Source organism: Cottoperca gobio, chromosome 21 (genome assembly GCF_900634415.1).
Source record: "Cottoperca gobio chromosome 21, fCotGob3.1, whole genome shotgun sequence".
Taxonomy (NCBI): domain Eukaryota; kingdom Metazoa; phylum Chordata; class Actinopteri; order Perciformes; family Bovichtidae; genus Cottoperca; species Cottoperca gobio.
In genome coordinates this window covers 13,606,041-13,628,885 of record NC_041375.1, presented here as the reverse complement: position 1 = coordinate 13,628,885, position 22,845 = coordinate 13,606,041, and the positions used below count along the sequence as shown (strand labels likewise).

At 42.9% G+C, this 22,845-nt stretch overlaps 2 protein-coding genes across 3 annotated transcripts in view; one reads left to right on the top strand and one right to left on the bottom strand.

Annotated features, from left to right (window-relative positions):
- Positions 1–95: 95 nt before the first annotated feature.
- galnt3 (UDP-N-acetyl-alpha-D-galactosamine:polypeptide N-acetylgalactosaminyltransferase 3 (GalNAc-T3)) lies at positions 96–11,333 on the top strand. 2 transcript variants are annotated; one of them, XM_029458923.1, is made up of 12 exons: positions 96–229; positions 760–1,030; positions 1,268–1,807; positions 2,533–2,705; positions 3,263–3,412; positions 3,612–3,846; positions 3,938–4,055; positions 4,181–4,381; positions 9,837–9,968; positions 10,196–10,297; positions 10,389–10,541; positions 10,639–11,333. In XM_029458923.1, exons 3-12 carry the CDS (start codon positions 1,311–1,313, stop codon positions 10,750–10,752), a joined length of 1,875 nt encoding a protein of 624 aa, XP_029314783.1. In that variant the 5' UTR covers positions 96–229; positions 760–1,030; positions 1,268–1,310; the 3' UTR covers positions 10,753–11,333. The 2 variants fall into 2 exon arrangements, with proteins under 2 accessions (XP_029314783.1, XP_029314784.1); XM_029458924.1 differs by lacking the exon at positions 96–229 and having other exon boundaries at positions 429–1,030.
- A 1,096-nt stretch (positions 11,334–12,429) lies between these two features.
- Positions 12,430–22,845, bottom strand: part of csrnp3 (cysteine-serine-rich nuclear protein 3) — an 18,655-nt gene continuing 8,239 nt past the window's right edge. The window contains 6 exon segments of the mRNA XM_029459552.1: positions 12,430–14,636; positions 14,638–15,363; positions 15,365–15,508; positions 15,628–15,924; positions 16,117–16,376; positions 18,747–18,909. Of these exon segments, the coding sequence (XP_029315412.1) occupies positions 14,370–14,636; positions 14,638–15,363; positions 15,365–15,508; positions 15,628–15,924; positions 16,117–16,376; positions 18,747–18,900 (1,848 nt within the window). The 5' untranslated portion in view covers positions 18,901–18,909 and the 3' untranslated portion in view covers positions 12,430–14,369.

The window sequence follows — 22,845 nt, the reverse complement described above, 5'->3', positions numbered from 1 at the left end:
AATAAACTGGATGCCTGCCGTGGATGGGAAGTGCTGGGGAACACAGTCACTACAGATGGAGTCACTGTGCAAGTCAAAGGCAGAAAGAACTCAAACTGGGCACTAGAGCAGGCTCCCTGCGGCTGGGATCCGCGTCTTTACTCCTTTTTTAAGCAACCGACTCTTTGTGAGGAACATCCGCTGGGGGGGAACCAGGGATATTAAAGGATTAACTTTACAGAGTCAGCTGGTGAGTGTCACTTTTACAACTTTTATCAACGGAATCTCAGATGTGATTAATAATCTAAGCAGATTCGCCTCCGCGCGAAAGGACGCATAACTTTTCCGAATGCGCGTCAGACCATGTGCGTTTATAGTTTGTGTTCACGTTCATGCATTTAAGCTCTGTGTGCAAGATGTGGTGTTTTCTCAGAGAACCTGATTGGATGCGGTGGGATGTGTGTGGCGTAGCGCGTTCCTCTGTTATTTGTAACCCAGCAACTGTCCCAGTGAATGACCAGTTGAACAAATCCTATTAATGGCACCATTATTGAATCGGAGGAACTCAGTGGAGAACACAGTCTGCTATACTCCTGAAGTCAAAGTGACTGCCGTCCACTTTAGCGTAGGCTATATACCAAGAGAGTTGCCACGATACATGTTTCATTCAGCAGTGGTTTTGTCAAATAATAGGTTATATATTTTTCTTAAAGGACATACGTCAAACTACAAACATCGCCAAACTTGTTTAACGGGATAGTTTCTCATTATGTATTCCAGGTATGGATTGTGACACGCAGAAGTTCTCTCTGCGCAAGCGCGCAAGCATGTCTCCTCCCTCTACCTGAGAGGAGCGCACCTGGATCCAACGAGACGGAAGTTTTGTGAAGGCAGAACACAGAACAAATCTTTTTGTCTCCGCGAAAGGTTTCTTTGAAAGTTCAATCAGCACATAGAGGATCTCCAGTCGAAGCAGGATGTCATTGGTTGACATTTTAAAGAATATTTTAAAGGGCTTTTCTATCCTACGTCTGTAGTTCAGCGACTCATGGTAAGTGTTTTTTTTTTCTCTCTGAAGGAATCCAGAACTGTGGCTGCTGATTTCATAAACTGATATTAAATGTGTGATTTGTAGATGGTAGTATGCTACTTTAAGCTTCTCCAGGAACTGCTACACACTTGATTTGTTTATTTCAGAGACTAAAAGTAACCCCAATATCTTAAATTTGACAAATTTGACATAAATGCTGGTTAATCGTCATTAAACATCTGAATATATTGTTTACAGCTGCATATCAGTCCAAAGCCTGCCTGTTCTCCATTCAAGAAGAATGATAGCTCTCCGCAGAGTGCTCCGAAGGCGACTACACCCAGTAAAACTGGTGATAGTGGCCCTTGTCTTTGTCACATTCTTGTTCTTCATACAATGGGAAGTTGGGAGTCAAAACCAGCAGGAGGACCCGTGGCTAAGGGAGATGGCAGTGAAGCGGGATGCTATGATGGGCATGGTGATTGGAGCTGTCAATAACTTCAGGGATGTGATTCCAAAAATGCAGATCAGAGCCCCTGTTCGTAAGCCGGACAGCACAGACAGGGTGTCCTGTCTGCAGGGTCACTACACTGCCGCTGAGCTCAGGCCAGCTCTGGAGCGGCCACCTCAGAACCCTATTGCTCCTGGAGCAGCTGGGAAACCTTTCCACACAGACTCACTGAGCCCTGAGGAGCAGAAAGAGAAGGAAAGGGGTGATGAAAAACACTGCTTTAACCTATATGCCAGTGACCGCATCTCCTTGAGCAGAGACCTGGGCGCAGACACGAGACCACCAGAGTATGTCGCTTTTGATACAGCTGTTACTTAAAAATGTTTTACTCCAAATGTGCAAGAAACCTTGTGTTAGTGAACATGGTAGATAAAATAATGTTGATTTTCGAAATTATTTTTAATTAAGAAAAAACCTGTAATCCCACCACAGTGGGTGTATACACAGCTTTGGTGCTGTACAAGAAGTACTCTTAACTACTTTATGCGCTGGCCCAGAATGTACCTTTTTTAAAGTCACACACTAAGAAACACTCAAACAGATCAGTGTAATAAAGACGGGGTCTAATCCAAACACATTCATCATATTTGCTTTTTGCAACTGGGAAAAATCTTATGCAGAAACCACAGAGATGATTTGCTCAGACTGGGACTTTGTTTCAGCACGCCTGCCCAGTTACTGTGGCCAGTTCAGAGAGAAGCACAGTTGTGTTTGGCAAATTACAGTACATCCAAGTGCATGCAAGTCCAAGTAAATGTCAGTAGACAGTCAGTACATGACACAGACATAAAGCCTGTCCATGTACTGCCTATCTTATTAGAGCAAATTACAAAGTCAAGTCCCTCCCGCTCTGATATGGTAGTTATTTCAAAGGCTACCACACATGCAGTGTCGTGGCTGAAATGCACACCCCACAGGGGAGAGTCTGCCGATGTAATAACCACACTATTGTGCCACTCAGGATCTGTACAGGACAGTCAGATCTTTGTGCTCTTTCTCCTTCTCGCTGCAGATGTATTGAGCAAACCTTCAAGCGATGCCCCCCCTTACCGACCACCAGTGTGATAATTGTGTTTCACAATGAAGGTTGGAGCACCCTGCTAAGGACGGTATACAGTGTCCTCCACACCTCCCCTACCATTCTCCTCAAGGAGATCATCCTGGTGGACGACGCCAGTGTGGATGGTAAAATTCAATAGGCCCCTTCAGGACCGCCCTGCTCTCTTTTTTGGGTTCGATTACATGCAGCATGTTGGGTGGGCAGCTCTTTTGGTGTGTCATGAAACGTACTTCTCTGGCCCATGAACTGGGTTACAACAGGAAGCGAGGAGCTGCTAGTGAATACTTTCCTAAGAGGCATTAGAAGTGGTTGTTCCTAGAAATGAGTCGGCATTAACTTGTAAACAGGTCTGATGTAGGAAGGAAACAAAATGCTGTGAGGAGAGAGGTCTCGGGGAAATGCAATCCATCTGACTCTCTAAGCCGAGTTATTTGAAGGGATCAGGCCACAGATGTACAGCAGACCTCCTGACAGCCAGCCATGTTGAAGATGAAAGGAACAGCTTTGTCCTTTTTCATCTGTTTTACCTTCCAGGCTAAAGGCTGGGAATAGTATCTACTTATCATTCATGCAATTCTTGAGACTGTTTGTAAAAGATTCACTCATATTATTAATTGATTATTATTAATGTATTTCTCAACCTCTAACTTCACTATCACTAATGTATGTTCTATACTTTTAGATGCGCTGAAGGACAAGCTGGATGAGTATTTAAAGCGGCTGAGCATTGTTCGAGTTGTGCGCCAGCAAAAAAGGAAAGGTCTCATCACTGCTCGGCTGCTGGGTGCCTCCGTGGCCACCGGTGACACTCTCACCTTTCTGGATGCCCACTGTGAGTCAACACCGCTGACATTACACGCACATTAAAACCCGTTGTATGCCAGAACCACCCTGACTTACACACCCAGAGCTCAACCACCTAATCTTTACACTTTTTTTTAGGAAATCCTTGGCATTCCAAAATTAGCCATTCATTGGTTATTGTTAAAAAAGATGTTGTGATGTAATGTGTGATTTGCGTGTGTAAACAGGTGAATGCTTTAATGGATGGCTGGAACCCCTGCTGGCCAGGATAGCAGAGAACTACACCGTAGTAGTGAGTCCTGATATAACCACCATTGATCTCAATACTTTTGAGTTCATGAAACCGTCCCCATATGGGCAGAATCACAACCGGGGCAACTTTGACTGGTCCCTTTCATTCGGCTGGGAGAGTCTACCTGATCACGAGAGACAAAGGAGGAAGGATGAAACGTACCCTATCAAGTAAGCAAAAAGTGTACACGAACATAGAATACCAAAATGTCTATAAACTTGTTTCTTTTTGGAAATCATCAAACACCTAATTTCTCTGTAGGACTCCCACATTTGCTGGTGGGCTCTTCTCGATCTCAAAAGAATATTTTTACCATATTGGAAGCTATGATGAAGAAATGGAAATCTGGGGCGGTGAGAATATTGAAATGTCATTTAGGGTAAGTCCATGATGTGGAGAAGGTTTGTTATTGTTACCTGTTGAGTTATTCCAGTATCCAAACGTCTGCATAGGCGTGTCTGACTGCATGTACATCTGTTTGTGCTGCCTCCCATTAACATGCAGGTGTGGCAGTGTGGTGGACAGCTGGAGATCCTCCCTTGCTCCATTGTCGGTCATGTTTTCCGCACCAAGAGCCCCCACACTTTTCCCAAGGGCACACAAGTGATTGCTCGTAACCAGGTTCGACTGGCGGAGGTCTGGATGGACGACTACAAGGAGATCTTTTACCGCCGTAACCAGCAAGCTGCGCAGATGGCAAAGGATGTACGTATTGCTTCTGACACTAATGCAACTTTGAAATCTTTCTCCTTTTTTCCCTTTCAAATACAGAAAAATGCTCTGCAGCATTGTCTTTCACTTCTTCTTCCCTGGGTCATATGCAAGTGATGTTTAAGACCCCTCATTATCCCCCTCCCACTCCCCTTAGGACAAGTTTGAGCAAATCCAACTCCTGTCACATTGATCAAGACTTGCTTAACATACTGCAGGGGAAAGAATAGGATTTCACATTATACCACATCACCATTGTAATTCTCAATGCATGAATTCTGTAGAGATGAAACATACTCTGAAATGGAGAGACTTAGATTTAGCAATTAGGGGCCGAAAGGTGTTAACAGACAGAGAAGAAGGGGCCTGAAGGAAGTCAGCTCTGGTAAATGACACAGGCTCTCAGCGTTTCCCAACATGCGGTCCCCCTGGAGGTGCCATAAAGAGTTCCTTCAGGGCTGTACCTCACAGAGTGAGCCTGCCCTCTCCCGCTGGCTTCAAACAGACACGCCGTCGTCAACAGCTTCAAGGAATCCACTGTAGTAGCTATCAGTGTGCACTAGTGTAAGCAGCATCCTCATCATTATAGTAAGTGCTCTCATTATTCAAGACATGAGGTGCCTGCAAATCCTTTTAAATGTGCTGTTACGCATCCCTTTAAAAGGGAACAGTGATCGAATACTTGTCTGGAGTTAATTTGTTCAACAAAGGAGTCCTTAGAGCACTGGAAGTGAAGTGATGATGACATTTAGAGTATTTTTTATAAACAAATGTCCAAAGTGAAATATTATTTTTTTCTTTTGAGGTTTGCAATGGAGTCGTATGATTTATTTCTGGCTTTATGGAGGTTAATGTCGGTCCACCACGGACTGAAATAGCTCAATAGCATAACAGATCGCCACGGTGCCCAGAGTCCTAATGACTTTGGTGATCCCCTGACCTTTTTGCTTCTGCCACTGTGAGATTGACATTGTAGTTTTTAGTGAAATATCTACCGACACCTATTCCAATTGCAATGAAATTTTCATCTTACTACTACAACATACTTTTGTGCTACCTGCTAAACTAATATGACAGGTCGACATACCACCTGACCCACAACAAATTGCAACAAAAGGTTTCTCAGTGGTTTTCATTCCCACTGGATATACTGATGAACAGAAAAAAAAGTCTACCAAAATCAGACCTCCGGAAATGGGTTAAAACTGGGTAATTTCCAAGATGGCCGACGCCAGGCTTCAAAATCACTAAAACAGCTATAACTTTTTCAATAATTGTGTTGGAAACATAATTATTGGTTCTAGTCCATGGTTCTAAGGGGTGGGCAATCCTCTGGTGTCATTTAATTTCAGATCTGGGCAGTATTTAACCTGAAATCCAAGATGGAGGAAAAAAATTAGGGGCGTAAAATCAATAAATTGCCCATATATAATATATCCCCTATCTCGAAAGGCAATGATCTAATTAAGTACATGTACTTAGGCTGGGTACTTTTCATACGTTCATGAATCTACTTGGAGCAATAGGCACGTTGATGGCGGGTACAGGACTCAAAAATATCCTGGAACTGGTGTACCGTGAAAATGCTGTAGTTAATATGATGTCCGGAAAATCTGTTCAGAGGGCATTCCATGGCCATCTACTGGTGGACAAGTGTCTGCATCAAATGATTGGGGCATCTGTAGTGGATGACAATCCTGAGTTCGCGATCCAAGTCGACGAGATCGAGAAAATATATTCGTCCTTGTTGAAGGGTGACATCTCCCTTGAAAGTCTTGAAGCATCAGCTGCAATTGTACAGATCACTGATAAACTTGATACAAAGAAGTCTCAACTTGGTGCACAATCCACAATGGCTAAACTGGAGAAAAACCACCCAGATGTGTATGAGAAGTTTCAAGATGGCACACCGAGGCTTTGGGCACGAGCCGACTTTAGAGAATTGCATGGTATTGAATATGGCCAAACAGCTTCTTTTCGATACCTACCTACCTATACCCATAGAGACCATGTATAAGGGTACAAGAGGAAAGGTGGTAACCCCAGATGGCAACAGTGAAGAGTTTGACATCCTGGCTGGGGTGTTGCAAGGGGACACCCTTTCCCCCTTCCTCTTCGTCATAGTCCTAGACTATGCGCTCAGGAAGGCCATCAGTGCACGGGAGCTAGAACTTGGCCTCACAATAACACCTAGGAAATCGAGACGACACCCCGCTCTAGTCCTAACGGACCTGGACTATGTGGATGACATCAGTCTGCTCTCTGACCGCGTAGAGCAAGCACAGGAACTCCTGGGCAGAGTGGAGACAGAGTGCGCCAAGGTTGGCCTTCACCTAAATGCCAAGAAAACTGAGTTCATAACATATAACATCCCCCCGGACCATCCACCTCTAAAAACAACAGGAGGCACTGCTCTAAAGGAAGTCAATGATTTCAAATACCTGGGCTCGTGGGTCAACTCGTCCGAGCAAGACCTTAAAGTGAGGAAGGCGCTTGCATGGAGGGCCCTGAACAGCATGACCTGTGTGTGGAACTCCAACCTCCCCTGACAAATGAAACTCAGCTTCTTCCATGTAACAGTGGAGTCTGTTCTCCTGTATGGCAGTGAATGCTGGACCCTGAAGCCCACCCTGCAGAAATCTCTAGATGGGTGCTACACGAGAATGCTGCGTGTGGTACTTGACATCAACAAGGATGAGCATGTCACCAACACGCACTTGTATAGGGGGGCACTAAGGGTGGGTGAGAAAACAGCGGTCAGGAGAATGAGGTCACTGCCAGAGACACCAAGAGCTGCCAGCCAGCAAACTTGTGCTGTGGGAGCCAACACACGGGCACCGATCACGAGGGCGTCACTCAATAACATACGTGGATGTACTCAGGAAAGATGCGGGAGCAGAAAATACTGGCGAGCTAGCCAGATGCATGGAGGATCGGGATGACTGGAAGCACCGATGGAGGGCCCGTCTGAGGACGACCTAGTAGTAGTATGTGGCAAACAAACCAGTTTTGGGCAGGCCTCAGCTGTGATCTAGTCATTGAACAAACACTCATGAGATCACTAAAAAGCACCGGTGGCTTGACTCATGGCAGTAAGATGACAGAGGAACAGCATTGTGGACAATGTCAGCCCCCATAACATCTGAGGTCAACATCGCCATGCAGGACTTTAACGACCTCACATACACAACAAGCGAACAGCATAAAGAAGCAACGGGTGCCAGAATTGAAAGAGACACATTCGACCTCTCGAAGGTAAGCACGAAGCTGAGCGCATTTTCACCCTTCTCCTCGGATCCTGCATTAAGAAATGTCATCAATGGTATCGTGGCAAACAAAGACATCAACGTGCATGAATATGAATCTGTTGGGAACAAAATCATCGAGAGAATGATTGGCAAACCTGTGTTTTCCTTCTGCATTAAGAGGAAAGAGAAAGCGAAGACCCTGGGAAATTCATCTGCTGTCCAGGTTGCTCCTGACAACCATCGATCACAGCTTGCTGTTCCAAAGATTCATGGTGGTATCCCAGACAGGTGATTTGTCACTTGAGGAAGTGATGAGGTATGAGCTCAGTCCATACCCACCATCCCTCTTTGAGGATCTTGAGGAAGGCCGACAAACCTCAACTCGCTGAAGCCGTCAATGACCACTGTTCCAAGGCACTGGCATGTGAAGGAGCACCTGATACCACACCTTCAGCATCTGAAATCTGAAAGTATAAGACATCAATCGGATGAAGCATCTTCTCGGGAATAAGTTATGCACCAAACTATTATTCCGGCACTCCTTCACAGGATGTGATTCAACGTCTCGTGTATATGGCGTTGGGAAGAAGTCTTTCAAAAACTCGTGAAAGATGATCAAGTACTCAAGTTGTGTGCAGATACATTCACTTCGAGAGGCGTGAGCCTCGCTGAAATAGAGAACCTTGGCAGCCAAGCGATGACCGTTATATTTGGTGGGGAGAGCACATGTTCTCTGGCAGCCATGCGTCACAGCATATTCAACAAAAAGGTCGCTGCTGCTGAGTCTTTCGTTACCCCTGAACGTCTTCCCCCAACGGAATCTGCCACCAAGTTTCATTGTCTCCAAGTCTACTACCAGGTCATGGTTTGGATGGGGATGGAGAGTGACCTTGATCCTCTGGACTGGGGCTGGGGACTTGAAGACAATCGATACGTACCCATCATGACCGCCATAAATGAGACCAGACCAGACAATCTTCTGAAAATGATACACTGCAACTGCACCACAGCTTGTGGTACGCCCCATTGCAGCTGCCGAAAGAATGGGCTTCCATGTACGTCTGCATGTGGATCGTGCCAAGTGACGTGTTGTGGCAATACGTTAAATCAAGTCTCTGAGGAACTAGAGGACAGTGATGAGGACTGAACTGAGGCAGTGTAACAGACATAACATTACAGATGAAGTTTCACATTCAAGGATCATTGCCTTTCGAGATAGAGGATATATTATATATGGGCAATTTATTGATTTTACGCCCCTAATATTTTGCCACCATCTTGGATTTCAGGTTAAATACTGCCCATATCTGAAATTAGATGACACCAGTGGATTGCCCACCCCTTAAAACCATGGACTAGAACCAATAATTATGTTTTTATCACAATTATTGAAGAAGTTATAGCTGTTTTAGTGATTTTGAAGCCCGGCGGCGGCCATCTTGGAAATGACCCAGTTTTAACCCATTTCCGGAGCTCTGATTTTGGTAGACTTTTTTTCTGTTGATCAGTATATCCAGTGGGAATGAAAACCACTGAGAAACCTTTTGTTGTGGGTCAGGTGGTTGTTTGTCATAAATTGACCTGTCTAAATGCTAATTTGCTAATTAGCAAATGTAAGCATGGTGATGTGCTAAACTAAGACTGTGACAGAACATTGGTAAACTTTAAACCTACAAAACATCAGCTTGTGTGCACATGTTGATATTAGCATTTAGCTCGTAATATCGCTGTTCCTAATTACAGCGTTAGAGAGCCTAGCGTGGCTGTAGTGTAGACTCTTAGTCTTGTTGGTCACATATTCATTCACAAAGCATGTTAGTGCTGGAAGTGTTGTGTTCTGGGCTTGTGTTGTCTTACATACTTTGAGCTCTCCATAATTCTTAATTTTAGTGTGGATAGCAACCTTTTGAGAGAGTTGTAGAAACCTTCACCTTTTTAAACAGCACTTTGATTTATCTGGGAAACGGCTTCACAGCCTTTTCCAAGTCATCTATCTGACATTACTGTCAGAGATCTCACAATGGTGATAAAGGGTAAAAAGAGCTTAAGCCTATCTGAAGTCTAGATGGAGCATCATTGCTTCGAAGTTCAACCGTGCAAAATTAGCATCGCTAGTATCGAGCATGCCTGCTGTGTGTTGTTGTCTTGACAATCGATGTGAAGGTAAAGCTTTGCTCTCCTGTCTGCCATTGTGTTAACAGAAGGCCTTTGGAGGGATCTCCAAACGAGAGGACCTCCGTGCACGGTTGCAGTGCAAGAGCTTCTCGTGGTATTTGAAGAACGTTTATCCAGAAGTCTTCATGCCTGATCTCAGCCCACTCCGCTTTGGCTCGGTAAGATCACACACCCCACCACCAGCTCTGCGCTCTCCAAACCTCAGAGCTCTGTCTAGCCACTGTGGGTTTCCACTTGGGATCTCCAGAGGGTCCTGAGCAGTTCCAATTGGACACCACTGAAAGCACTCCAGAGACTTAAGTTGTTTGAACAGCTTGCACTGGATGTTAGTTTTTCATTTTGTTTCCTCTCGCTGCTCTCCCCCCTCCCTTCTCTTTCTCTGTAGGTGAAAAATGTCGGCAAAGACTCATGTCTGGATGTTGGAGAGAACAATGAGGGTGGGAAACAGCTGATCATGTACCCATGTCACGGACTAGGAGGAAACCAGGTCAGTGAGAGAATGTACTTTCGATCTCTGATTGACAAAAATCTGATTCACTTTAATCACAGAGGAGTCTTGTCTGTTTCAATTGCTGTAGTATTTTGAGTTCTCCACACATCGCGAGATTAGACACAACATTCAGAAGGAGCTGTGTTTGCACGGGGCCGAGGGGACTGTGAAACTGGAGGACTGCAAGTATAGAGGCGGGAACACATTAGTAGGAGCAGAGCAAAAATGGGATCTGAAGGATGTGAGTTTTGCATTTTCTTTGCACTGATTTGTGATGTCAAACACCTGGGTTATCTTTTACTTTAGGCAAGTAATATTTGTGTCTTCTCTTCGTATAGAACCAGTTATTCTACATGCCGGGATGGAACATGTGTCTGAGTGCCCGTCATGAGCATCCGTCTCTGGCCCTCTGCAACCCCTCAGACAGATACCAGCTCTGGTCCTTCTCCTGAGTGTGCAAACTACCACTTTACACAATAGCCACTGTGTATGCATAGACATACTAGGACATGCGTATACTATACTGTATGCAGTTTTTTTTAGATTAATGTCATTGAGTTTTAATTTATTTTTATACATAGAAGAACTGAACTGCTGCTGCTGGGAAGTTTGTACCTTGGGAGAAACCACAGCGTGCCACTGCTGGAAGGAAGCATTGAAATGCTCCCAATCAGAGAACTGAGATTATTGCAAGAAAGAAGAAGCACTGTGCTGACAAGTGCCTCTTTTGTGTTCGAGATGTATTCACGGCTCCAAGTCTTTGCAACGGACCCATGCAATGTTAGGTACATAAAGCCAACACTGAACATGTTCCAGTGAGACAACGAAAATCATACAAAAGAAGTACAGTAGATGTCTATTGTAAACTAGGGGTTTAAGTTGGACAAGCAAAAACCCCATAAGTTGTGCACCAAAGAGACTAGAAGTGAATACACAAGTATGATGTGCATTGTCCCCTTTTTTTTTAAATAACTTTTTTTTAAACTGCAAAAACTTTTATTTGCTACCAACCAGTGCCTTAGATGTAACTGTATACTGGGTGGGTGGAGTGGTGGAGGGATGGGTGGTGGTGTGGGAGGGGAGGGGGTTGCAGTTTTCTGTTGATGCAGAATGATGGCTTATACCGTCCTGTGATCAAAGGGGTCTTCAGATCAGGATTAGACTCGATTATAAGACACAGACCAATATTTTATGATTTTTATGCACTTAGTTGCCAGTTTATTAAGCTAAAACTAATAATACCCTGTATCAAATCCTCACTTCATTTGTAATGTGCTTCTGGTTAAGTACATTGAATCATGCTGAAAGGTGTTTCTAATATGTCCAACCCATTTATAGCAATTTAGGTTAGAGCAAAAAATACTCCTCAGTACAACACAAATACAATATAACAGCAACAAAACAATCAGTTGAATAAACAAAAAGTGAACATAACCTTCATGAAGGTAGGATTTACTGCAGGAGACTTTTTAGTAGATTGTTAAGTGTACCTGATAAACTGGCATCTGATTGTAGAGACTTATTATTATCATGTGAAAACAAGTTTGGAGCTGCATTTTGAGAAAAGGTGAGCTGGACCTTAAACACGAATGACGTACAATTAGTTTTCACTTGATCATTTCAAGTCCATAACAAAAGTGAAACTGACATTATTATGATTTGAAATGCATTTTTATTTGACCTGCAGTCAATGTTTTATTAACAACATGCATGATGAATCATTCTCCCCTTTTTAATTGCGGCATGTTTACCTGTTTTATTTCAAATTCTATACTTTGGTCTTTATCAAAAGAGAACTTTTAATGTGAAATTAATGCACCGGAGGAATTCTATTTGTTGAAAAATGTCTGAAAGTCTCCCGCTACATCTAAACTGGAGTCCACTAAAGAATTTCTGGTGCAGGCACTAGTGTTTAGATGGCTGTGGAATATTTTAAATATCTTTTTTAGACTGGGTGAGGAACAGATCGAATGTGTGTGTTTGCTTTGAATGGAAACAAGTCTACTCTTGCCTTAGATCACTCTTATTTGTAGGTCAATAAATTCAGTTGGGTAGTACTGAGAGCTGTTTTGTCTCATTTCTCCCTGTGACCTGCAGGGGGCGCTTTGCACTAAGAAATTACTGAACTGTACAATGTTGGCTAGCAGTTTTAATTAAATTCATTTCAAAACCATGTTAAAAATGAAACAACTGACAATGAAGTTGGCTCTATCTACAGTTGGAAAAACCAAAACACATTGAACAAAAATTGTACCATTTTGTGCAAAACGTTTGCATTTTACAGAATACGAAATATAACTAAACAAATCAGGCACATTAAGCTTTACAACTCACAACCAGCATGAAACAAAAGACAATTTTAAGATAGTGAAGCAATTTACTCAATACAGACTTTTAGTAAACCACAATAAATACACATTTCAATATATCATTCATAATAAATACTGGAAAATAAAACCCAACACAGGATTCCTAACCGTACGCTGTGTCATTGTATCTAGCCTTGTCACACTGTATGCTTTTGGCACAATTAATCTGTACTATAGGCCATGTTGATGCCACTGATTGCCTGAAAGCAGTCTGTACGCTTCTTTTGTACCACCGAGATGTTCCCTCTTAGGGACAAATATTTGTATTCATGCAGGAGCAGAGAGCTCAAGGTAAAGAACTTCAGCAACATATGACAGTAGTTCTATTCACTAAATTATTGCAGTCCCCTTTCCCAATTGTTCAGCGATCACCACAATTTGTATTTTAGTCAGTGAATCATATTGTGTAGCTGTTAATTACTGATATTATGAATTATGTTTGATAATGAGCTTTGATTGTCAACCTTGAACATTTGCTTCCCTCGTATAGAATTGTCAAAACTGCGGCATATTTATTATTAAACTAATGGTGCTCTAAGTACAATATTAAGTACCTTGACAGTCAATTCAAATAAATCTCAGTCCACTTTACTGAAGATCTTCTCTGAAAGAGAATGCCAATTAAAAATCCTCAAACTATTGCACGTAACACTTTAATAGATCAAATCAACATTATTATTGGAGCCACATAAATAAACATCTTAGTTATTAATCAGTGGAATGTGGCTTATACGGTGTTTAAAAGCATAAATCCAATAAGCAGTTCATTTATGAAATACTGACTCATTATCTTGGGTCAATACTTTTGGAGATATGTCAAAGTGCTACTTTATTAATATCCCTGTATCGATGAAATGCTTCAAAGAATAAATCTTCATTTGTAGTGGCACCTGCAAATCACGTTAGTCTAAAAGTGAACAGTGGAGAAAAGAAATAAATGAGGGGCCGTCATTTCCCCCCGTTCCAAGTATTCATCAGTTAAAACCAACTGCATGCAACTGCACCCCAACACATAAGTGCAGAAGGCTGTTGACATTTTATGCTATTGATATTGTATTCCAAAGATACAAATAACAATTCAGGCGTTTTCATGCTTTTCAAAACCATAGAAAAGCTTATAACAGTGACAAAAAGAAGATAAATGTACATTATGTACACAACACATTTTTATATAAAACAATGTAAATTCCCCCCCCCCCAAATGCCACTGAGATTCCCAAAACAGCATGCGTATTGTTATCAAAACATTTACAATATATAAGTATACACATAATTCCGAAACAATAAATAAACCGACGATAAACCTTTTTTGCACATTTGACACATACAGTAGACATAGAAAAGTTCCATCTACAGTACAATATCTGCTTAAAACTAGAACTTTACATCTGAAATTACAAGATACATTGCACGGCATGACATAACTGATGCTTTAAAATGTTTTTGTTCCATTTTGCAATTTAAGCACACACTATAGTGGAAAAAACCTTCAGGAGCGGATCATTTAAACATTTCCATCACAACCCTATGGCTTTATACAGTAGTTACAAGTGACAATGTACTACGGTGCTGTAAATTGCTTTGAAATTTAAGGTCAGATAATGCAAAAAAAGGCCATGATTATGTTCCCTTAAAATACTGCTTGGTCAGGCTCAAGTATAGACGTAAAAATGAAAGAACACTTCAAAAGGTGAGGCCCATTAAATGGCTGTGACCTCGGGGCAGGGTTCTGGTAAAGGGAGGTTCTTAGTGTTGTTTCCTAGTAAGGTCAGGTCAGAATGGCCATTAACAGTGGACTCTTGCTGTGGCTGTTCAGTTGTCATACATGAGCTGCTGTAGGAACCCTGGGTGTTATTGTTCAGGTAGTTTTGAAACTGTGTCTGGTTCTGGCTGTCAGGCTGCTCCACAAACGCTGCTTTGGACGACTCCTTCTTCTCCTGATCTGCCGTGTAGCAGGATCAAGGGGGCGGCAGCAGCAGCACCGTTGGTCAGAGTGAAATGGTGATTAGCTGCGAATTGTTCCTCAGCCTGATTAGAGTAGTCTGTGTACTGCTCGGCAGACATGTTGAATGGTCCTTGGGCCGCACTGCCGCTGGTCGTGCCGACTGGCTCTTGGAATGCTAAGGCTTCCCCGTAGGGTTCACTGGGTCGGCTGGTTTGGCCATTAGAGTCCGCAGTGGAGCTCCCCAGCTGATAGTACTCAGCTGGGGAGGAGTTGATTAAATAAGTGTTTCCGTTCATGTGGTTATCATGAGCCACAGAGCCATCGTTGTAACACAGCACAGAGGACAAGGGGACAACCTCAGTGTGAGACAGCGACGGAGTCGCCATGTCGCTCTGAAACTTCTTTGTCTTCTCTTCATCTTCATCATCCTCATCCTCGTCCTCGTCCTCAGAGTCGCTGTTGGCCAAGCTCTGGGTGCTGGAGTCAGACAGTCCGCTGCAAACGCTGCTACTGTCCTCGTCCTCATCGTCGTCTTCGTTCTCCTCTTCCTCCTCGTCCTCATCTTCTTCATCGTCCTCGTCATCTAGCTGCTCCTCCATCTCGTCCGCAGCCTGCAGGTGCATGCTGGGAGTCTGTGGAACGTTGTCCGACAGAGAGTACTCCAACCTGTGCTGGGACTGAACCAGAGGGTTTCCGCCTCCCAGGTCGTTAGTTTCGTTACGGTAACCGTTGTTGGGGGACACCTGCTGCTTGCTCACGGCTCTTCTCCAGTTCCAGCTTCATTATGGTGTGCAGGAAATGGGTCCGAACACGAATGGGATTGAACTCCACTCTCCCAGTTGAGTTGGTGCAGCCCTCTTTTGTGCAGCCACATGGAAATGACATACGGTCCACCTAAGGAAAACATATAATTTACTGTGCTATTCATTTTAATTGACACATGCACCTTCTCTTTAAATGTACAGCATGTTGGTTCTCTTTAAAACTGAAGACGTGCATGTCATGAGATTTACCTGGCATTTGATCCCTGCGAGGCTGCAGGCACAGGTCTCTGGGTCACAGAAGACTCTGCAATCACAGCCGCAGTCCTCTCTGGACATCCGGATCGCCCGCAGTTCATGTTTCTCTTCCACGTCAATCTTCTTTACCCCAGAGGAGCGCAGCAGGGCCCGACGCTTTTTAGTGGTAAGAGGCTGCAGGAAGAAGTACTCGTCAACCTCGGTGTTGTCCAGATCGATGTCGTCGTCAGAAATGTCCTCTGCTGTGAGCATGTTGGCCTCTTCAGACTCCACCGTGCCATTCTTAGTCAACTGAAAACAAGAATGAAGCACATCCATACACGTCATGTTATGCAAGTGAGAGAACTAAAACAAAGTGCTGTTTTAAACAAAACCCAGATGTAGGCTATTTGATGCTGGTATCTGCTGAATAATGTTTATGAAATCCTTTGTACAGAAATCTTGGACAATTTTGTTCTGATACAGATTGAAAAGCATTTCTACCTTGAGTTTGATTGAATTGAGTTTCTCTTCCTTCAGGTGATCTCTGAGCATGTCTCTGTGGATCCTCTCCTGCTCCACAGCAAATTCACCCAGGGAGTACTGCCTGATCCAACTGTGCCTGTTGGACATGCCCAGCGTGCTGCCTCCCTGGCTGGGCACGCTGGTGAAGCCCTGCCGCCGGCTGAAGTAGTACACAGTCACATTCTCAAAATGCACCCTCCTCGTCCGCAGGCGCTTCTCTCTCTTCAATATCGATTCAGCTGCAAAGGAAGACAGGAACGTTAAAAAAGTGGTACATTGCGTGTGCTTGTCATCTTGGTTGTAAACTGTTTTTGACATACATTAATTCAATTCGGAAAGAATTGAAGCTTCATTTTATCATTCTGTTGTTTGTAGCAGAACGGTTTTATAACCCATGTAAAGCCTGTTAAGATAAGTGACGTTCCTTTGGGAAAATGTGGGACACAAATGCTGAGAGTATTGTCCTTAAATGCCTGAAATATGAGGAATTCTTTCTTGCCAGCTTTACAGCGAGCTTCTATGTGTCTCAGCACAGCTTCGTAGGGAAGGATTTCATCACATGTCTGAGCTTCCGCTTGGCATGCGAGTCCTCAGTGTGTATTTTTCAGGAGAACTCGACAAGAGGGAGAGGCAGAGAGGAGGGCAACGGTGGAGCATAAATAATCCCCTGCCTGGCCCAGAAATGAAGAGTGCTGGTTCACAGAAGCACTGTTCCCAGCGTTCACCCCATATCAGACAGGCAGGACAAATAGAAACCATCTGGTTCCAACAGCTCCCCCACACACAAGAGGGACAATGCATATCATTACAGATGTAGAGCTGTCAGACTGAGCCGAGACGAGATTCATTATCTACAAAGAGAAATGCAAACAGCATCCAGCTTTCTTTTAGGTGTATAAACAGTTAGCAGATGTTGAGGTCTTTATAATCAGCCTTGTTTTGAGGATATCTATATTAAAACCTATAGGGAATTATTTTTACATCTCACAGGTATCTTTTCGTTATTTAGCAAGATAATCAGCAAGTGTTCCTTTCCTCTCACAGACAATCTAAACCAAAACAATACAGATGTTTTTCCTCCTCTACCGAACACAACAGCATGGGGATGTAAAACCACTTAGGATTTAATGGTTTCATCTCTCTGCCAAGACAGTCGATCGCTGTACATGCACAGGTGTCTTCAAAGTGCACAGCTCCCTTGTTGCTGTCAGCTAACCTTCTCCCCGGCTACCAGCAGCTGCAGCTGACACAGACGCCAAGCTCAGCCTCTAGGGACGCGGCACCCTACTTACAGCCCGGTCACCCATCTGCATCTGTCATTTATACACCGATTAAAAAGAAATAGTGCATCATCAAAACACACATTCAGAGTTGACTTTGCCTTTAATTAAAGTTAAAGAAAAATGAAAACATGTTTACTTGCCAAATTGTTAAACCAAGTTTTTGGATGCTTTCATAATCCCCCAAAAGGATGAATAAACTACAACTGTGTTATTTATTTGAATCACTTTCTGTCTCATCTCACATTCACACGTGCACTGTGTAAGTTATTAGTGATGTCTTTAGTGTCCTTTTGAAAACGCAGAGGTGACATGTCTTTTGTGGTCGGCTTATCTTCAATTAAGTCTGCAGTCTTTAATACAAAGTCAGTTCAAGCCATGAATAACTGGAATCTCTCAGTCTTAAACCTGTTTTGGAATCAGTGAGCTTCACAGAATCTTGGCTGTGACTTTATCACATTAAACCAAAACAAGCTTTGCAGATCAGCAGCTGTGTAGCTCTTTTAATATGTTTTAATCTTAGCAGCAGATGAAACACTTAACCCAATAGTCGATCGCTGCATTTCTCTGTTTTTTGTTGATTAGACAAAACATGTCATTTTAAGTTGTAAACATAGGCTTGAGGAAATCATGAATCATTTTTCACAACTACATATGTTAGAGACCAAAAGAGATCAATCAAGAAAATTATCAGCAGATCTATCTCGAATAAAATAACAAAGTTGCAGGACAAGCTTCACCCACTATGCATCATGTATAATTATTGTGTGCATTTGCTGGTCGTTTTGTTAATGCACAAATTAAAACATACTGCTCCCTCCTCAAGAAAGGGTTATTTCATGCCAAAAAAAAATGAATTACATAAGCAGATAACAATGAATGTTCTTAGAGAATGGAACATTTACATGCACGGTACCACCAGAGTAGCACAGCTTGAGACTGCATTAGTTCATTCGTCTGGCTGGGCCTGTAAACTGATGCTGTTCCTAATGAGGGAGGCTGCCTGTGCATCCTTCCCCTTTATTACAGCACTGGACTCTTAGCATCACTCAATCTCGTCTCCTTTGCTCTCCTTTATGACTGTAAATTCACATTACTCTCCCTTATCAACAAACATGCAGGTTTTCTTTCTCTGACCTGCATCCTGCATTGATCGTGAGCTATACAATCAAGTTGTATCTGAGTGTTATTCCATTCTTGATTAAAAATCCCTATCAGTGTTTTGTTTTTTTTTCCCTGAGATAAAATGATGACATCAATCTTAGTGTCAATAGTGAACGTTAGCCACACTGAGCTCAGTGCAGGAATTTAAAAGACCCAGGCACTCACGGGTGAACGGGCCTGAGGCAGAGGGGTTGACACTGTCACTGCTATCCCCACTCTCACTGCAGGAGACCTCATCATCAGACTCCCGCAAGGAAGAGCACGGGGAGGAGGAGGAGGCTTCCACCTCCTCAAATTTCCTCTTCAGTATTCCACTCATGGCCTGCACCTGAAACCGAAAGACAGGAGAGGGGCACACATTATTTAATATCCAGTTTAGGGCCTTCATAATCCTCAACACACTCAATTAGAAATGAGACCCAGACACCCCCCACTTCTCCTCCCTTCACACAAACAAAACATCTCTCTTTCCCAGCTCCCAGGCGCATGATCACCTTGGTACAAAGGAGCTGTGATGAAAGGAGAGGAATCTGCTAATAACATACTACCTCTGCCTTACAGGAAGTTCATTCTACTGTCTTTGAAGGAGCGGCTGGAAGAAGAAAAAAAGAGACTCGACCAACTTGTCTTACAGTTCTCCTGGTCACTGTGAAATTATGTACAAAATACCGTATATGTATATGTATTATTATTATTATTATTATTATTATTATTATTATTATTATGTGCATTTAATTTCTGATACTATAAATAATAGAATATCCACTGGCTTGTATATTACACTGCATCTGGCAGGGGAAACAAAACATCTGCAAAAAAATGCAACAAATTCAAACATGCACCCGTAGTATTGGTGTGATGTTTATGTGCATTTATACAGGTGCACACACATACTGATGTGCACTTCCATGTAGCTATTGAAGCATCGCAACCATCTGCACAACACAAAGTGATTTGTACATATATGTCACACATCATGCAGCACTAGAGGAGGAATATGTGAAGCCGTTGTTGACAGGATAATGAGTGACATCCTGTACATCTGTAATGAGCTTCTGTTAGGTCAGATGCTTCCTACAGAAAAAAAGGAAAGGCATCAAGTGAAGTCAGCTGCAGTCGCCACAGAACGGGGTACACAATGTGTACTTTGAGAGGCTCTAATTTGCTTTATAATCTGCAACATAGTCAATAATAGCAGAATAGCAAAAGTGGACCAATATATAGTATCCCTGCCATTAACCATTTAGTGATAACTACTATTAAATAGTTCCATTATAATAATATCTATAACAATAGATTTACTGTTGAATCAGGCACAGCTGTGTTATGCATATTCTATCTTTGTATAGCTGTGTAGTTGCAGCTAAATGTTTGTGGTTACAGCACTTTAACAGAAGTGTTACAGGCCACTTCAATGTCAATTGAGAGGGGCCATTAACTCCCTCTGACTGATGATGCAATTAGACAAAAAAACAACAACGAGCTCATCAGTCAACTTCACTAAAACTAATCACCAATAAACTGGAACTACTGCATTGTAGCGGTCAAACAATATATTATTTTCCCTTCAAATAATATTCTGCCATTAGTCTTCAATGTGTAAAGGCTGTAATATTGCAGGACTTATCTAATCACTATTCATAATATGATACCATGTTGAAAATGAAGTCTAGCTTAGCTGAAGAGTCCTCTCTTCCTTGTTTTAACAGCAGCAGCTAGAATGTCATATCACATTTTAAAATAAATCCAATACCACAACAGTGCTGCTGTAGGACAGCAGGGATTGCTATGACTGGCAGCTTTCCCCTCACTGCGTTCTCTCTTGGAAACTGGAATCAGTAAAGACAGCATGCATCTTCGCCCAGTTCAGCGCTGTCTTTCTGCCAGAGCAGCTTGTGGGGGAGTTCCATTCACAGTGTTTCATCTGGGCTCTGCTATCGAGTCATTACAGATGCAAACACTGCCTGATTGAAAAAGGTGCAACCCAGAGAGGACTAGCGCTGCCAGCAAGAGGGTCATTGTTCCCAGGAGCATGTGCTTTTTCAGCGCAGTGACATGACACTGCCAGCATTTGGAGAACCTCCCGAGTCAACAACTCTACCTACAACTAAGGAATGAGGCATCCTCCATCTGGGAGAAAGTGCAAGCCAGAGGAGTCTGTCAGTGTCAGGGTAACTTCACTGAACAGATTTAATTTCAGAAAGAAATTATATTTATTTAGAAGCAAAATCTATAAGAGGCTTCATCCTGAACAGGATTTACCAAGGGCCAAATCAGTAGAAGTCCAAGGTGATGTCTTTAAATGTCTTGTTTTTTCCAAAACTCAAAGATATTCAATTTAGTATGATATAAAACAGAGAAAAGCAGGATACCTCTGTAATTTGAGAGGCTGAAAACAGCATTTTTCTGAAAAGAATTCAAACTATTTAGCAATCTGTTGATTGACTAAACGATTATTAACCATCTTTTGGATTCTCTAAAGCTAAAAACTGAACTGGCTGACAAGAAACCATCAATCTACTTTCACTTCTGAGTGACAAGACACAATGACATCAACTAATGAACTAATCCTGAAAATATTTAATTAGTCTTGTGAGATTTAAAATGTTGAAGCTGCTAATCTTACATCATAACAGTGAAGAAACACATTTATTTCACACGTTGCTTCTTTTGTTGGCCATCAGAAGTGGAAATTTCCATCAGAAATACCCGGTGTAATTTTATTCCACTTCCTAAGCTCCTAATTAGATACCATTGTTGAAAACCTATTCGCTATGGGTGCTATGCGTAGCCCTCAGCTGATGCTGCACTAGGCTTTGATACCAAAAATGGTTTCCATGGAGATTCTAATGTACTCTCACACAACTAGTGCTTTCCCATATGGAAGTGGTTCCAGTGCTTACAGTACATGTATAAGGGTTATTCATAGTAAAGCACCAAGGTTAATTCATATCTAAGCAAATTATGTTTACATATTCATCACAGTTACTTTCCCAGATTAATGCTTTACTAGTTATTCTGTTTTAACAGCATGAAATCAGAGTTAAAAACTTGACACTGGATGGGAATGACATCATAAGCCACAGAGCTGTGGGTAATCTAGGGTGAAACTCTTTCATCACGGCTCAATAAAAAGCAGAGATTGTTGCTCCTCTCTGAACAGCTCTTTCTTTGTCTTCCCTGTTGCCTTACCACTAATCATGGCTGGTCAGCATACGCTATGATACAAGGGAGAAAATACCAGAGACAATAATGCAGCAAAAGCCAGCTTGGAAAGCCCCTCCCTATGTTTGCCTCTCTGTGCATACACATCAACTATGGAAACCAACTCCTGTCACTGTAGGACACTTGCACTCTGAATACAATTATTTTCCCCCTAGTCATTCACATGGTTCCCACAGTCACAATACAACCGATGTGACACTACGAGGCTCAAAACACTCATCCAAAGTGATGCCAACAAGCCTATGGCATCTGGTGCAAGTCATGACACATCAGTCCTACGATGACCAGATTACACTTCTCTGTGGCCCTTACAGGAACAACTGACCTGTATCCAGTGGCAGACTGTGACTCCTTTCACCACTTCTTACAGCAGCACAGCCACACAACTATAAATGTGGCTATTCAAAAAAAAGCTGAAACATGATGATCGAAGAGGTTCCCATTTTGTTTCAGTCCACTGACTTGCAGCTAACCCCTGAGCTCCACAGGCATGAGAAAAAGGGTGCAGGAGTGTTAGAGAGACTTGTAATTTTCCAGCTCTGACTGCACTGTCGGTACCATATGCTTTATTGTTGCAAGACGACAGTCTTTCTCACTTAAACTCCCTGTCTCTCTCTCTCTCTCTCTCTCTCTCTCTCTCTCTCTCTCTCTCTCTCTCTCTCTCTCTCTCTCTCTCTCTCTCTCTCTCTCTGGCTGGCCACACAAAGGCTCATTAGCTGCAGCCGGCGGAAAGGCAGAAGCCTGACTGGAGCAGAATGGAGCAAAGCAGAGGCAGCCTGTGAGATCACATGGGTGGGATGTCTGAGAGAGAGAGAGAGAGAGAGAGAAAGAGAGAGAGAGAGAGAGAGAGAGAGAGGAGAGAGAGAGAGAGAGAGAGAGAGAGAGAGAGAGAGAGAGAGAGAGAGAAGAGAGGCGTGCCTCTGCTCCTGCTGTCTGCAGATATGAGCGTGCCTCTGCTCCTGCTGTCTGCAGATATTTTTACCAACATGAGCTGGGGAAGGGGAGGGGGGTGAGTATAGGGGGGAGGAGGCAGAGGTAT

Excerpts from the sequence above, each read along its gene's own strand:
- galnt3 (XM_029458923.1), top strand. The coding sequence starts at position 1,311 with ATGATAGCTCTCCGCAGAGTGCTCCGAAGGCGACTACACCCAGTAAAA. Across the intron at positions 10,298-10,388 it reads ACGGACTAGGAGGAAACCAG|TATTTTGAGTTCTCCACACA; the intron begins GTCAGTGAGAGA and ends CAATTGCTGTAG. Across the intron at positions 10,542-10,638 it reads AAAAATGGGATCTGAAGGAT|AACCAGTTATTCTACATGCC; the intron begins GTGAGTTTTGCA and ends CTCTTCGTATAG.